The sequence below is a fragment of the Alexandromys fortis genome, unplaced genomic scaffold (genome assembly GCF_014885135.2).
Source record: "Alexandromys fortis isolate MF-2015 unplaced genomic scaffold, M_Fortis_MF-2015_v1.1 scaffold_1, whole genome shotgun sequence".
Classification (NCBI taxonomy): Eukaryota; Metazoa; Chordata; class Mammalia; order Rodentia; family Cricetidae; genus Alexandromys; species Alexandromys fortis.
In genome coordinates, this window is record NW_026067927.1 from 19,988,182 (window position 1) to 20,002,858 (window position 14,677).

Here is a 14,677-nt window from a genome sequence, read left to right on the forward strand (position 1 = left end):
TTCGTTACTTATTATAATCTCTCTCTATATGTTTGTGTGTGTGATGCATGCTTGTGCGGGTACACTTATGCTGGAGCCATGACACACACACGGAGGTCAGAGGACAGCCACGCGTGTTGTTCCATGCCTTCCACCTCGCTGAGCCAGTCTCATTTGCCCCTGCACACACCAAGGTGGCTGGTGGCTGAGCTTCCAGGAATTCTCCTGCCTCTGCCTCCCAGCTAGCTGCAGGAACCCCAGAGTTAGGTGCTCCTTATCCCATTCAGTTTGACAGGACAGGCGAACTGAAGTGAGTTCCTTATAACAAACACTCGACAGGCCATCTATCTCCTCCGCCTGATTTATTATAATTTTAAGATAAAAAAAAATCACCGTGAGCCGTCAATTTTGGAAAAATTTAATGTCGTTAAAACTAACCAGAAATTTGGAGCTGGTGAGATGGCTCAAGGGTTAAGAGCATTGGTTCAGAGCACTTCTAGAGGACCTGAGTTCAATTCCCAGGACCCACGTAGTGACTTATAATCATTTCTAATGGGATCTGATGCCCTCTACTGGCAAGAAGGCATACATGCAGTCAAAGCATTCAGATACAGAAAATACAATATAAATAAGTCTTTAAAAAAACTGAACAAATAACTAGCCAGAAATTTGATGATGCTCTCTGAGAACAATAAAACTTAGGTAAATGTGATCTATTTAAAAAGATAAACCAAATATAATATTAGTTTATCAGATTTATTTTTAAGCTTCATATATATTCCTAAATTAAAACAAATCCATAGCTGTTTTAAAAATTAAGGTATGTTTTCTTGCTCTTTGAAGTTTCTGTGGAAGTAGTTTGTCAGATTATGTTTTTAGCCTATTAATTTAAGCCTCATCGAATCTAGCAGTAGAACAGGACAATAAGGTAAAACTGATGTGGTGGCTCTATGACATTGTATGACTACAAATATTACTATCGTTTTAATTCTCTTTGTGTGTAGTAAAAATTATTTTTAAGGGGCAGTGAGATGGTTCAGTGGGTAAAGGCACTTGCCACTAAGAATAATGACCTGAGGTCAAGAACCAGAATCCACACAGTAAAAGGAGACAACTGACTCTTGAAATTTGTCCTCTGAACACACACACACACACCCACACACACACACACACACACAAAGTTACTTTTAAGAACATGGCACACAGGCAACTGAACATATAGCATATACTGATCTGACTACTTGGATCTACTCAGCATTCTCTTGATAGGGTGGCCATTATTGTTTAAGGAGCCATCTGTGTTAGGGACATGCAGGTGGATAGACCTCACAAGTTTTAGAGCATTCCATATTTACTTCTTGACAATTACTTTTAAAGGACTGGAGAGATGGCTCAGCCGTTAAGAGCACTATCTGCTCTTGCAGAGGGCCTGGGTTTGATTCTCAGCAACCACATGGTGGTTCATAACCATTTGTATCTCCAGTTTCAGGGGGTCTGGTGCCCTCTTCAGGCCTCTTCAGGCACCAGGCGTGTGCACGGTGCATAGATGTGCATGCAGATAAAACATTCACATTCATAAGAATAAATTTTTAAAATCCTTTTTAGACACTGGATAAAATATTGTACCCAGGGAAGAAGCCAAATGGTGAGTAGTTCTTGTCAGGGTTAAATGAATGAGCTGAATGAGCCGTGGAGCTGTGGTGAGATCAGACAAGGCACAGCAAAGAGGTGTGGCTTGGGCTGGTGTGATGCTCAGCAACAGCGCATCGAAGTCTGCTGAATTTGATCAGTGCACACAATGGGACATTCGGGCTTTCTAGACGACAGGAAGACTCGATGCAGTCCCTCCATCTCTCACTAACCTGCCATCTTGTCTTATTTATCTGGTGTAGCTTTACTGCAAAGCAGATCTAAGAGCAGAGCTTCAATTACAAAGAAAACTGTGGAAAACTGGAATGGTTTTGTATTCATGAACTAAAGTGCAGAGGGAAACAAAATTCAAACTATGGTTTGTGTGTCTTGAAGTAGTCACAAGACCATATTCTCATCAGGAATGACTTGTCCTTGCTTCTGGCTCCCCATGGAAGAAGCCCTGAGAGCCATTTTGCTCGGTTTCCTTTTTTTGTGTGTGTGTCGTTTTTGTTTTTATTTTGTTTCAACACAGTTTGGTCTGTGAAAATTTTCTTAGTGACAAATTTTCTTAGGAATAGCCTTCTCTAGTTGCTCCAGAGAAGGATAGTTCAAGGTACTATGCCTTATATTAATTTTAGCTTGTGATTTGGCAAGTTCCCAATCGTTTCTAAACTCTGCTTCTAAAATTTTGTACCACGTATTTATGTGAAGCAGTGTTTTCAGGCTTGATGATTACATAATTAAAATATTGATCAACTCTCTGGACAATGTTGAAGACCTTCTAGATATTGCACTACCAAATATTCCACCAAAAAAATAGTTATTTTTTATATGAAGTCATGGCTACTGGAGGAAAATCTACAACCTGTGATTTACTACACCAGCAGAATCTGTAATGACAATCTACAAACACTTGTCTGTGTACCCACAGATAAACGTGGTCTTCATCTCTCACCAAGTATGCTTCTCTTTGCAAGAGACAGAGGCATGAGAGAAAACCACAGCCAGCCAGAATGAAAGATTGTGAAGCCCAAACCCAATGGATGCATCTACAAAACACTACTAGACCAAAGGCTCTGGAAATGTTGTGGAAGAGGGGGTGGAGAGATTGCAAGAGCCAGGGGGGTCAGGGAGTCTGCTGTGAGATTGTGTCTTCTAGGAATGTCAGAAGCTACACCCACACATTGTACCATCATGACTTCTCAAATGTGAACTGATCAAGGATGCCATCAACGGACACACCAAGGCCAATGGGAAGAAGCCCATGAGGCCTCTGGTCTACACAGAGAACTACTTAGGCAACTGAGAGGCGGGGATGGGGCAGGTGGTCTTTCCCAGGGAAGAACATACCAACTGGTTATCAGGTGCCAAACAGTTATCCTTGAAAACATATATACAGGTAGCATTGTACAGACTGAACAGACGATATTTAGGAATATAAATGCATGCAGTACCAATTAGTGAAAAAAAAAGAGGCCATGAATTTGAAGGAGAGCAAGGGGGTATATAGGAACTTTTAGGGGGAGGGAAAGGAGAATTGTTGAAATTAAATTATAATCTCAAAACATAAAAATGAAAATAAATGAAATTATGATACATGTGCAGCAAAAACCCAACTCACTGGATTATTTTTAAAAAGAGAATCATAAATTTGGGGGAAGTAGGGTTGATCTAGAAGCAGCCAAGGGAGGAGTAGAAGTCAGTGTGAGCAAAGGTATTGTATGAAATTCTCAAAGAATTAATAAATTTTTTTTAAAAAATGAAAAGAAACAAGGATATCCATTTAACAAGTTCATGTCTTAGTTTGCTTCCTGTAGCTGTGGACAACACCATGATCAAAACAACTTGGATGAATAAAGGAATTATTTTCATCTTTGCAGGTTATAATCAGTTATCAAGGGAAGCCAAGACAGGGACCTGGAGACAGGAACTAAAGCAGAAATCATGGAGGCACATTGGCTACTGGCTTCTTCCCTCTGGCTTGCTCAGCTCTCTTTATTTATTATACAATTCAGGAGAGGACCACCTCCCTAGGAATGGTACTACCCACAGCAGCCGTGCCCTCCTATATCCATCCTTCATGAAGAAATTGTCCCACAGGTGTGCCCATAGGATGATCTGATTGAGGCAATTTCTCAGTAGAGGTATGCCAAGTCAAGTGGATAAAACCTAACTATGACAGCAAGCAAATTTATTTTCACTTCTAATAAATGGCAGTGGTAGTGCATACCTTTAATCCCAGCACTTAGGAGGCAGAGGTAGGCAGATCTCAGTGAGTTCAAAGCCAGCCTGGTCTACAGAGCAAGTTTCAGGACAGCCAGGACTATTAACAAACCCTATCTCAAAAAAAAAAAAAAAAAAAAAAAAAAAAAAAAAAAAAAAAAAAAAAAAAAAAAAAAAAAAAAAAAAAAAAAAAAAAAAACAAACCAAACAAACAAAACCCAAAGAATAAAAACAAAAACAAAAAAAATAGTAAAATTATTTATAAAACAAAGAGCTATTTAAAAAATAAAGGTATGTTTATGTGGAACTGTCATTGAAATTTCCTGCTTCATGGATAAGTCTGCTGGGTACTATGGGCCAGTAGGCTGAACGTAGGGACTTGCAACATTACAGATGAACATTTTGTGACTGTCCATGCAGCAAGATGTCAGTTCTAGAGCTCTGGAAGTTGCTTCCTATTTACTTAGGAAATATTATATCCTTCTGGAATTTTTGATGAAGTTGAAGAATAGTTATAGATTTTCTCAGTTATAATAAAAGATAAAGTAGATATGAATGTTGTAACTATAATTTTTGCTTGATTCCAGTTTTGTTATATGTAATTTTGCTATGTTAAAGTTAAAACCTTTTATTTAAACATAAAAGGGGCAGTCCTTTTATGGGAAGTCCTTATGTATATTGTTTCTTTTAATTATTAATCAATAAAGAGGCTGCTTTCAGTCAAAAAAAATAAAGGTATGACTCATTATCTATAAATGTGTGACTGGTAACCTCTTTTATATACCTATACACCAAGGGTTGCTTAAAAATTTCTGAGATGAAATGGGATTCAAATGTGCAAAAAGTTTAAGAAACCCTGCTCTAGGAGATGTCCGGGGAGGCCAACTCATGACCAAGTTCTGTGGCCAATCTTGTAAACTTAAGTATCCATCAGTGCCAGAGATTCTTAAAACAGATTTTAAAATGCACATTTTTACAAGAAGTCACATGATATTAAGACATTGCTCCATTATGGTTTATTGCTATGTGATCTGGGAGATGAATTTGGCCTCTGGCTACCAGCTTGCTCACTGTGGTATGAGGTGTGGGGTTAGTTTCTTAAAATATCTGTGTCATATGTGCAAAGGCAAAGAGAGATGATGGAGGCACCAAACTTATGTCAAACAATTCTTATGAGAGCCACAGCAGCAGGCATGATCTGCCCATTTTACAAATGTGTACGTTAAAGGCCACAGTAAAAAGGAAACCTCCCCCAGTTCCATTATCAAGTCAAGCTGGTACGTCTGATCTTTGAATCTCAAGTTGTCGATGGTTATCTTTGGTCAGCTATTTTCTTAAGTTCATCAGTAAATGTGTAAGGTATCACATAGCAGATTCCATATGGTGTGAGGGATAGCACTAATTGTCAACAGCTCTCCTCTCCTCTCCTCTCCTCTCCTCTCCTCTCCTCTCCTCTCCTCTCCTCTCCTCTCCTCTCCTCTCCTCTCCTCTCCTCTCCTCTCCTCTCCTTTCTCCTGCCTCTCCTCCTCCTCTTTTTCTCCTTCTCCTTCTCTCTCTCTCTCTTTCTCTCTCTCTCTCTCCCTCTTATCCTCCTTTCCTTCCCTCCCTTCCCCCCCCTTCCTCTCTTTCCTTTTTCCAAGACAGGATTTCTCTGTGTAGCCCTGGCTGTCCTGGAACTCAGTCTGTAGACCAGGCTAGCCTTAAACTCTGAGGTACACCTACCTCTGTTTCCTGAGTTCTGGGACTGAAGGAAGGCACCACCATCACCCAGCTGACAGATTTTAATTGGGTTCACTGAAGTGAGAAGACCCAACCCACTATGGACAGTATTATTCTTTAGGTTTGGGCCTGGACTGTTTACAGAGGAGAGAAAATAAGGCTAATACTTTATTTTTTATTTTATTCTTTACTTTATTCTTTCTCTGTTCTTAAATGAGATGACTATCACTTCAAGCTATCATCAAGAGAGCTACAGTAGTAAAAACACCCACCAAAAGATCAAGGAGCTAAGGTTCATCCTCAATATTGCGTCTTCCCTTGAAGTCCATATTCCTGCATCTGTAGAACCTTCCTTCTCACCTCCTATCTAAATTGCTTAGATTTTACGAGCAGGTCCACTTCCTACATGTTCATCCTCTCCATTTCAGGGTTTAGACCTCTTATCTGGAACTGGAGATGGATCCATTTCCTTTGTCCCTTCGTTATCTTTGTGCCCCTCAAATAGTGTTTCTACATAGCGGCTGGAGTCAGTTTTGAACACATCCACCTCAGGACATTTCTTTTCCTGACCACTTTCTGGCTAGATGGGACTTAAAAAACAATTTCTCAGTTTGAAGCATTAAGATCATTCTTAATGCTTCCTGTACTGAAGTTGTGGCACACTTCATTTGGCTGGTCCATCACATTCTTCAGTTACCACATTAGCTATCTCTTCTCTACCAACCCCTAAGTCCAGAGAGCCTCTGTTTGCTTCCTTGAGATTTATTTTCCTTCAGGGTTCTTGCTAAAATCTGTGTTCATTGATGTGTTAGTACAACACTACTCTACTTTCCAGTATGATAAGTTTTGTAATACCAGAGAGGGTTGCTGGTTCTTTTCTTTTTCTTTCCTTTTCTTTCCTTTCTTTCCTCTCTCTCTCCCTCCTTCCCTTCATTCCCTTCTCTTCATATTTTTTTTAAATTATTTTATCCCCAGCTATATATCTGCATCTAGTCTACAGTCAAGTGAGGAGTCAAGCAGATGCTCAGAGTGTAAAAAACAGTGGAATTTAGCAGCTGCTTTGTACAGTGGGTATTTTCACTGTTCAGCCCTCTACAGTTCTGCTGAGTCTAAGAATCCATTAGGGAAACATCAAGATGTCATGTAAATTCACTCCGAACAACTCATCACACATGGCATGCAAACTCCCACACAGGGCAATGGGAATCCATTCTCACTGCTTTCTTTCACCACGGGGCCATCAGAAGCTGCACACGGTCACCACCCACATTACAGCAGAATGATCTAGTCCAGCTGAGCCAGGAATGAGGAAAATGAACGGGCAGCTTCAGTTTATACAGAGGAGGAATCTGCCTGTGGAAATAACTTTGTCAGTCATAAATTTGGCCAAAGTACCCCCAAGAGGATGGGGGACGCGGTATTCTGAAGCCTGTAGGAGCAAGGGTAGATAGAGATGCTTCCTAAGCATGCAAGGATACAGTGAATGTGGATAGCTTAAATACTCATCAGGCAGAGAGAATGAAATAAGGAGTCTCAGGCAAAAATCATCAGTCAAGCTCCCGGAACCAGCCTTAATATTCAGCTTTCATAGTGATATACTAATTGCTACCGGTTTATGCCTGCTGGGTGTATTCCAGTGATCTTGTGGATTCAAGTGTGGACAGGGGGCCGCGGCTGTGGCTCAGAGGTAAAGTGTACCCCTGGCATACATATGCAAGACCCTGAGTTTGATTCTCAGAACAAAAATGTTTTACAAATAACCTGGGTGGCAACTGTGTCTGAGCAGCTCAGCTACCTGCTCGCATGGCTTCCCACCTCTCCAGAGCTTCCAAACCTTCTAGATCAACTGGTGCAGTTTTGCCTTGAGAAGACTTTACTGTGCAAGAGCCTGGGCCTTTCAAGCATCTTTGGTGTGGGGTAGCGTCGTGTGGGGCAGACTTAGAAAGACCCAAGGTCCGTTCTCAGTCCTGCCACTTCAGTCACACATGTTCTGGGAGGCTCAGGGTTCTCATCTGTAAAGGGGGTTCAAAACCCTTCCTACTTCATGGGGTGTTGTGGACATTCAAGAAACCAGAGCACGAAGGGCTATGAAGGTAACTCAGTGGGTAAAGTGTTTGCCAGGCAAGCATAGAGACACAAGTTCAATCCCCAGAGCCTACATAAACAAAACTGGGCATGCTGCTCAAACTTGTGATGCTGAGTTGGGGTGGCAGACAAGTGGATCCTTGGAGCCTTCTGGTTATCCAGCCTAACATACTTCACAAATCGCAGGCCAATAAGTATCCCTGTCTCAAAAACAAGATGGTGACACTCAAGGAACAACACTTGAGGTTGACCCATGGCTGCTTTATGCCTTTCACAAGTGTCGTGTGCAGACACCTACATTAACAAGCATCACCCCACACACATACATCTTCTCCCCCAGAAGTCAAAAGAGAAACCAAAGCACAGTGCCTAACCACAGGAGGACCAAGTCCACAGCAGACTTAACAACAGTGCTGGAGGCAGCTCCATCAGATAATCGGCCTCTTTTGTTTGAGCAGAGACGAGCAGCAGAGCTGGGCTGCAGCAAAGAGTTCATGCTCCTGGATGGAGAAGATGTGCATTCCAGCTTGTTTGCTTCTGCCCTCCTCTGGCTTTGTGGGTTGTGGAAGCTATTAATTGTTGTTCATGCTCGAGCCCCTATCTTTATGTCAAGTCAAAGAGGGAGAGTGCCATGCGTTAGAGACTTGGTCCCTAGCCTGTGACACTGCTGGGTGGTGGTGATGGTGGTGGTGGGGGTGGTGATGGTGATGGTGGTGGAGGCGGTGATGGTGGTGATGGTGATGGTGGTAGAGGTGGTGATGGTGGTGATGATGGTGGTGGTGGAGGTGGTGATAGTGGTGATGATGGTGGTGGTGGTGATGGTGATGGTGGTAGTGGAGGCGGTGATGGTGATGGTGGTAGTGGAGGTGGTGATGGTGGTGATGGTGATGGTGGTGGAGGTGGTGATGGTGGAGGTGGTGATGGTGGTGGTGGTAGTGTATGTAAAACCTTTAAATAGTAGACCATAGCCAAAAAACATCAAGTCACTAGGGGTGAAGAACTTATTGGTAGGATTTTCTGACCCCACCCTTCTTTCTCTTTCACTCCTGGCTGCCATCTTTATCCACTAAATACTCCTGATGCTACCTTGAATACAGCAATAGCAACAGGGCCAACAGAGCACAGCCTGGAACTTTTCAAATCTCCAAATCAAAACACAGTTCTGTGTGTGTGTGTGTGTGTGTGTGTGTGTGTGTGCTTCAGCTGATTACTTCAGGTATTCTGTGACAGTACAGAAATCTGAGTGACAGCAAACTTTCTGCTCAAATTGCGTAGGTTAAAAAAAAAACTGAATGCAAAACGACCAACAAGAACACGTGGGTATGTGGGTGTTTGTTAAATGGCGAGTGTCATCACTTATACACATTGTGGAATAAATCACAGTCCTTTGAGAGCAAATGATCACAGGAAGAGAGCAGACCCAGAGGACTCGGGAAACGTGCACATGGTAACAGGCTTGCACACGTGTTTAGAGAGATGCTGGCTGTGCTTGCTGCTTCTACTGCCCATTCATGTGCTTTTCTTTCTTTCTTTCCTTTCTTTCCTTTCTTCCTTTCTTTCTTTCTTTCTTTCTTTCTTTCTTTCTTTCTTTCTTTCTTTCTTTTTAATCTCTGGGAAAGCTACAACCTACAAAGTTATGACTAAACTCCTGCTGATACTCAGCCAGCATTTTCTCGACTGAAAAGCCTCCTCCTGGGCCAGCGGATGGAGACTGGGAATAGCTACAGTGGACTCGCTGAATGGTAGACACAGCATAGAGTGCCAGAGTGAGGATGACCTTTGTCTTCCTGGGCTCTCCCAAGCTAGTGCAGCAGTAGAAAACTGCTATTTAAATAAATTTCTTGTAGGCACATCAGAGTCCTGCCTCCAGCTCCTCTAAAGAGAGTTGCTAACTGCCCTTCCCCCACTGCACTCAGAGCTGTCTGTTAGGAAGGGAGCTGAAAGGGAGTCCTCTGAGTTTGCTCAAGTTGTAGCCACTGCCACAAGAGGCACCAGCCTCAGAATCAAGCTTACTTCAATGACCAGCGTCTCATTGGTGGGTCCTGGCGCAAACAGGCGCTCGGGGCGGTTATAGGAACGCTGGTATTCAAACGTGGTCCCTGCGAAGGTGAAGTCGCCAGGCCAGTCGATGTTCCAGCCCCCTGTGAGGTAATATTTTTGACTGAGGCTTCGAACAGCAAGATAGCTGGAAGAAAGCTGCAGCTCCTGGACCTCGATGCTTCGGGCCCCGGCTGGGATGGTGACCACAGGATAATATTCTGAATGGAAAGGGAAGAATATTTCTGAGTTTAACACTGAAGATTGGAGAATGAATGATGGCTAGAAATACCCAGAGGCATGCAGTGCCCAGTAATGGGCCTTTGAGACTGTTCACCCCACTTTGATGAAGTAAGAAGATCAATAATTTAATTTTCTTGTTTTGAGAATTTAGTGTGTGTGTGTGTGTGTGTGTGTGTGTATGCACGTGTTTGTATGTGCCCGTGTGCCACAGCATGCATGAGGAAGTGAAGACAACTTTTGAAAATCAGTTCTCCCCTTCCTTTTTGTGTTCTGGGGATGGAACTCAGGTCATCAGGCTGGGTGACAAGTGCCTTTCTCTGCTGAGCCATTCTGTGGTTCATGCAACATGCTTTTGAGGTACAATGTACAGACGAAACCACTCACCCTAAGAACCTTGCCGTGTGAGAAAAGCTATCCCTGGTGCCAGGTGAGCTAGGATTACCTTAGCACAGTCCCCCCCCCATTCAGAGGCAGAAGGGGGGCACTGCCAGCAGCGACAAGGGAAGTAGAAGCAGCTCTTGCTCTTACCATTTGCTTTGTGCTGACTGAGGTACAGGCCTTTGTAGAACTTGCATGTCGAATTATCACCTTTGCAAATGCCACATGCATCTGAAACTGCCTTGGAGCCAAGTTCATGATCGCATCCCACAGGCTGTGATGGACAAAAGCCGGGAAGAAATCAAAGATGAGTAAAGCCAGTGGTGAAGACCAACAGGAGGCAGGCAGCTCTGCTAAGGGGAACGCTGGAGACTTACAGCAGACAGGGGTTCAAAGTTTTGCTCTGCTATCCTTTGCAAATAATATTTTATTTATTCTTTGAAAAACTTCATTTATGTGTACACTGTATTTTGATCATCTATATTCCTACCACCCCTCAGTTCTCCTGGAAGTCCCCCATATATCTCCCTGCTAACTTTATGCCTTCTTTCTGTTTATATTATTGTTTTAATCAACTGATTCCAGTGAGTGCTGATTATATGCACTTCCCTCCTAAGAAAAGGGACTCTTCCTCTTCAAGCAAATGCTGAGCTGATCAAATTGCACAACTGACCAAAGGCTTAGACTCCACCTCTGTGAAGCTAAAATAAAGAGTCATGGGCTATTACCAGATAGGCCAACTATATAAATGAAGCATAAAAATGCTGAGTAGTATACATTCAGACTCTTTTCATGCACATATATGTATGCACACACATGTACATATACACGTATACACACACAAACATACACAGGCATATATATACAGCGGTATATTATTTGTGTTTTATTAAATAAAGCTTGCATAAAGATCAGAGGGAAAAGCAGCCACACTAGTCAGCTAAACAGACCAGGGAGAGGTGGCACACACCTTTAATCCCAGGACTCAAGAGACAGAGGAAGATGGATCTCTATGAGTTCAAGGCTACCCTGGGCTATACAGGATCGATCCAGAAACAGATCCAGGTGGTGGTGGTTCACACCTTTAATCCCTGCACTAGGAACGTAAAGACAGCAGCATTACAGCTGGGTGGAGAGGGGAATACAAAGAGGAAAGGACAGGAACTCACTGGAATATAGAGTCTGAGATTGGTGAAGAACATTGCGGGATCGCCTCTTTGTTTGTCTGAGTCTTAGTAGAGGTAAGATCTTTCTAGAGGCTGGTTGCTTTGCTTTTCTGATCTTCAGCTTGAACCCCAGTATTTCTCTCTGGCTTTTTGTTATTTGTGCTACACATGCGCACACATATTCACAAAGACATTCATAATATGCATACAAATAAGAACAGGCACACATGTACACACAAACACACATGCATACATAGCACATATAAACACACACACACACTCTCACACACACCCCAGAAAAGAATGAAGTGTTCATAGTAAAGTTTAAATGCAAGGGAAAGTGAGTCTGGAAAAAGGACAGCCCTGCTCCCGTGCATCGCCGGAGGCGCTAATGTGTGGTGAATGCACTGAGTTGGGTGGTACTGAGGCCTCAGCATCATTTCCATCTGTGTGTTTATAGTGATACAAAGGTGGCTGCCACTGCACACCATTCTCTATTCTGGGAAGCAGAAGGGGTCATTTGAAAGAGGACTCAGAGATGCATGTCTCAGCTAGACACTTTGTCCCTCTTCCCAGAGTCTATTACAGGGACTCTCTCAACCATCCTCACAGGACACAAGGAGACAAGGCCTGACTGCACACCCGGGGGTGGTGGTGGAAATGTCCTCTTACTTCACAAATCCCATCGATGCAGACGTCATTTCTGTGTGGGGAGCAGGGGGTCCCATCTTTCACCTTGCCGGACATGGCGAAAAAAAACTCGAAGTTTTCAGCCTTGCAGTAGAGTTTGCATCGATCTTCCTCTAGGGGCAGAGAGAGAAAAAAAGGACTTGGTCAAGATTGGCTGGTGTACAAAGAAGCATGGCCACCAGATAGAGCAATTAAATCAACTCGGAAGACTATTGTGAGAAAAGACAACATCCTATAGAATCTGTTTGTAAGTGTGCATGTGTGTTCACAGAAGACCACATGTATGTACCTTTCAAAAGACATGTCATTTGGGAGCCTATAAAAAGCCAATTTGCGGCACATGACGCCTGTCTGTGGACTATGCACCACCATACAGTTCGTGAGCTGGGCAAGGGGCTGGAGACTGAAACACACAAAGACTCACAGAGACATGGGTCATTCTTGATGCCAAAATGCCCCAAGAATGCCCCCTTTAATTGTGTCCAGGGGCAGCTTATATAGGGATAGCCATGTCCCAGCCAAACGCACCAGAAATCACTCCCCTGCCATCAGGAACTCCCGAGGGTCTCGTGCTCGGAGCAGCTGTAGGCACTCAGATCAGGGGAAAACAAGTTGTTTACAAGAAATTCAGGATCTGGAGGTTCACAGCTCCCAACACCAATTAAATACTGATACTGAAGAAATGTGGGCTGTGTTTTGTTTTGTTTGAGAGTCTCTCACTGTGCCACCCTAGCTGGCCTAGAACTGTCTATGTTGACCTGGCGGACTTCGAATTCACAGGCATCAACCTGCCTCTGCCTCCCAGGTACTGAGATGAAAAAGGTGTGTGCACCATGCTTGTTTTGATACCTCACAATTTTGTATTCTGAATCTTAGGAATCATCACCACGAACAGGATTGCTGGGTTGAGCAGTCAACCTCCTGTACTGTAAGAATTACAGACTTTGTGGTCCCTGAAGTTAATGAATAACAGTAGGTACATGAAATGATAGCTTTGTGTTCTAATAAAACTCTAATTTTCACAAACAGATCAGTTATAGTCTGATATTTTGGTTTGGGACTGGATCCCCATAGATATTTATACAGTCTGTAAAAAAGGTAAAGACTGGTGCACTTCAAAAGAATGCAGAAAACTATGTTTATAAAAACAAACACCAGATTAAATGTCACAAATAGAAAGGCTAAATTAGCTAATTCTAAAGGCTGAAAAAGTACTTTGTGTTGGTCATTAATCTCCTGAGAAATTTATAGTATCATAGAAAAACATAAAAAAGTGTAGTTCAAGGACTCTTGTTATCTGGAAGGAGTAAGCAAGCCAATTCCTCCGATAGAGACAGCTGTCCTTGGCCAGCAACTCCAGATGACGTTTTTCACATGGGACTTTCCGTAGGCGACACTGAGCGATATCCCTAACAACAGTTTCACAAAGATGTGTAAACAGTTCATAAACAGTCCTGTTCCACGAAACCTTCACCAGAAGGCAAAACTAAAACTTAACCATGAGAAAAAATATATTACTGTCGTCAAAATATGTAGATGTGTGGGTGGATAAAATGTTTTTCTCTCAACTACAATGTTTTTAATTTTTCAAATAACAACGATTATTTAATATCGTCTAATTTTTATAAATGAAATTAAGGAGTTGGATGGTGTGTGTGTGTGTGTGTGTGTGTGTGTGTGTGTGTCTGTCTGTCTGTCTGTCTTCTTTACCAATCCCAGAAATTTAAAAGTTCTAATAAAAGCTTTTTTTTTCTTTTTTGGGGTCCAGTATATATTTCCAGGCATGACTTTTCCCTTTACAACAGAATAAAAAAAGATAAAAGAGAAGTTAGTCACTTAAGGGGAAAAGATTTTCATTTAAGATAGAGCCTTCTTCTGTTCTTTTGTCTTGAGATGGTCTCACTACATAGCCCAAGCTGGCTTCAAATCCAAGCTCTTTGTGTTGCTTCTTTTTAGCATGAAATTGATACAATCTGGATTCACCTGGAAGATGGAAACCTCCAGGGAAGAATTGCTCAGATCATACTGGCTCATAGTCATGTCTTCCAGAGACTATCTTGTTTGGTGGTTGCTATGGGAAGCCCTTGCCTACTGTGGGTAGCACCATTACCCAGGCAGGTAGGTCTGGGCAACACAAGAAAGCTAGCTAAGCATGAAGTAGGGAGAGTCCATAAAGAGTGTTCCTCCATGGTTTCTGCTTGAGCTCCTGCCCTGACTGCTCTTCAGGAAGGGCTGGGAATTGGAAGCATAAGATGAAACAAAGCCAAGCTTCTTTGGTTCAGAGTGGCTATCACAGCAATGCAAAGCAAACCAGGGCATCTCTCTGCCTCAGCTGCCCGAGTGCTGGGATTATATGAGAAACATGGGGTTGCAGGAGTGTTCACACGAGAGAAAAATCTGGTTCTGGGTGCTAGAAATAGAGCAATTTGGCCAATCCCATCTGTTGTGTGCTGGAGCCGGCTGTGTAGTGTCCTTCCCTGTTCATCACTCAAGCCCTGGTTGAATGCCTTTAGTGACAGAGAACT

The 14,677-nt window shown here is 42.7% G+C and overlaps 1 protein-coding gene across 2 annotated transcripts in view; it reads right to left on the reverse strand.

Annotated features, from left to right (window-relative positions):
• The window catches only part of Adamts18 (ADAM metallopeptidase with thrombospondin type 1 motif 18), a 136,850-nt gene that overhangs the window by 28,079 nt on the left and 94,094 nt on the right, over positions 1–14,677 (reverse strand). For both annotated transcript variants that reach the window (XM_050143861.1, XM_050143863.1), the window contains 3 exons: positions 12,135–12,265; positions 10,447–10,570; positions 9,652–9,896 (listed from right to left, as the gene is read on the reverse strand). In XM_050143861.1, the coding sequence (XP_049999818.1) occupies positions 9,652–9,896; positions 10,447–10,570; positions 12,135–12,265 (500 nt within the window). The remainder of the gene's footprint in view (positions 1–9,651; positions 9,897–10,446; positions 10,571–12,134; positions 12,266–14,677) is intronic.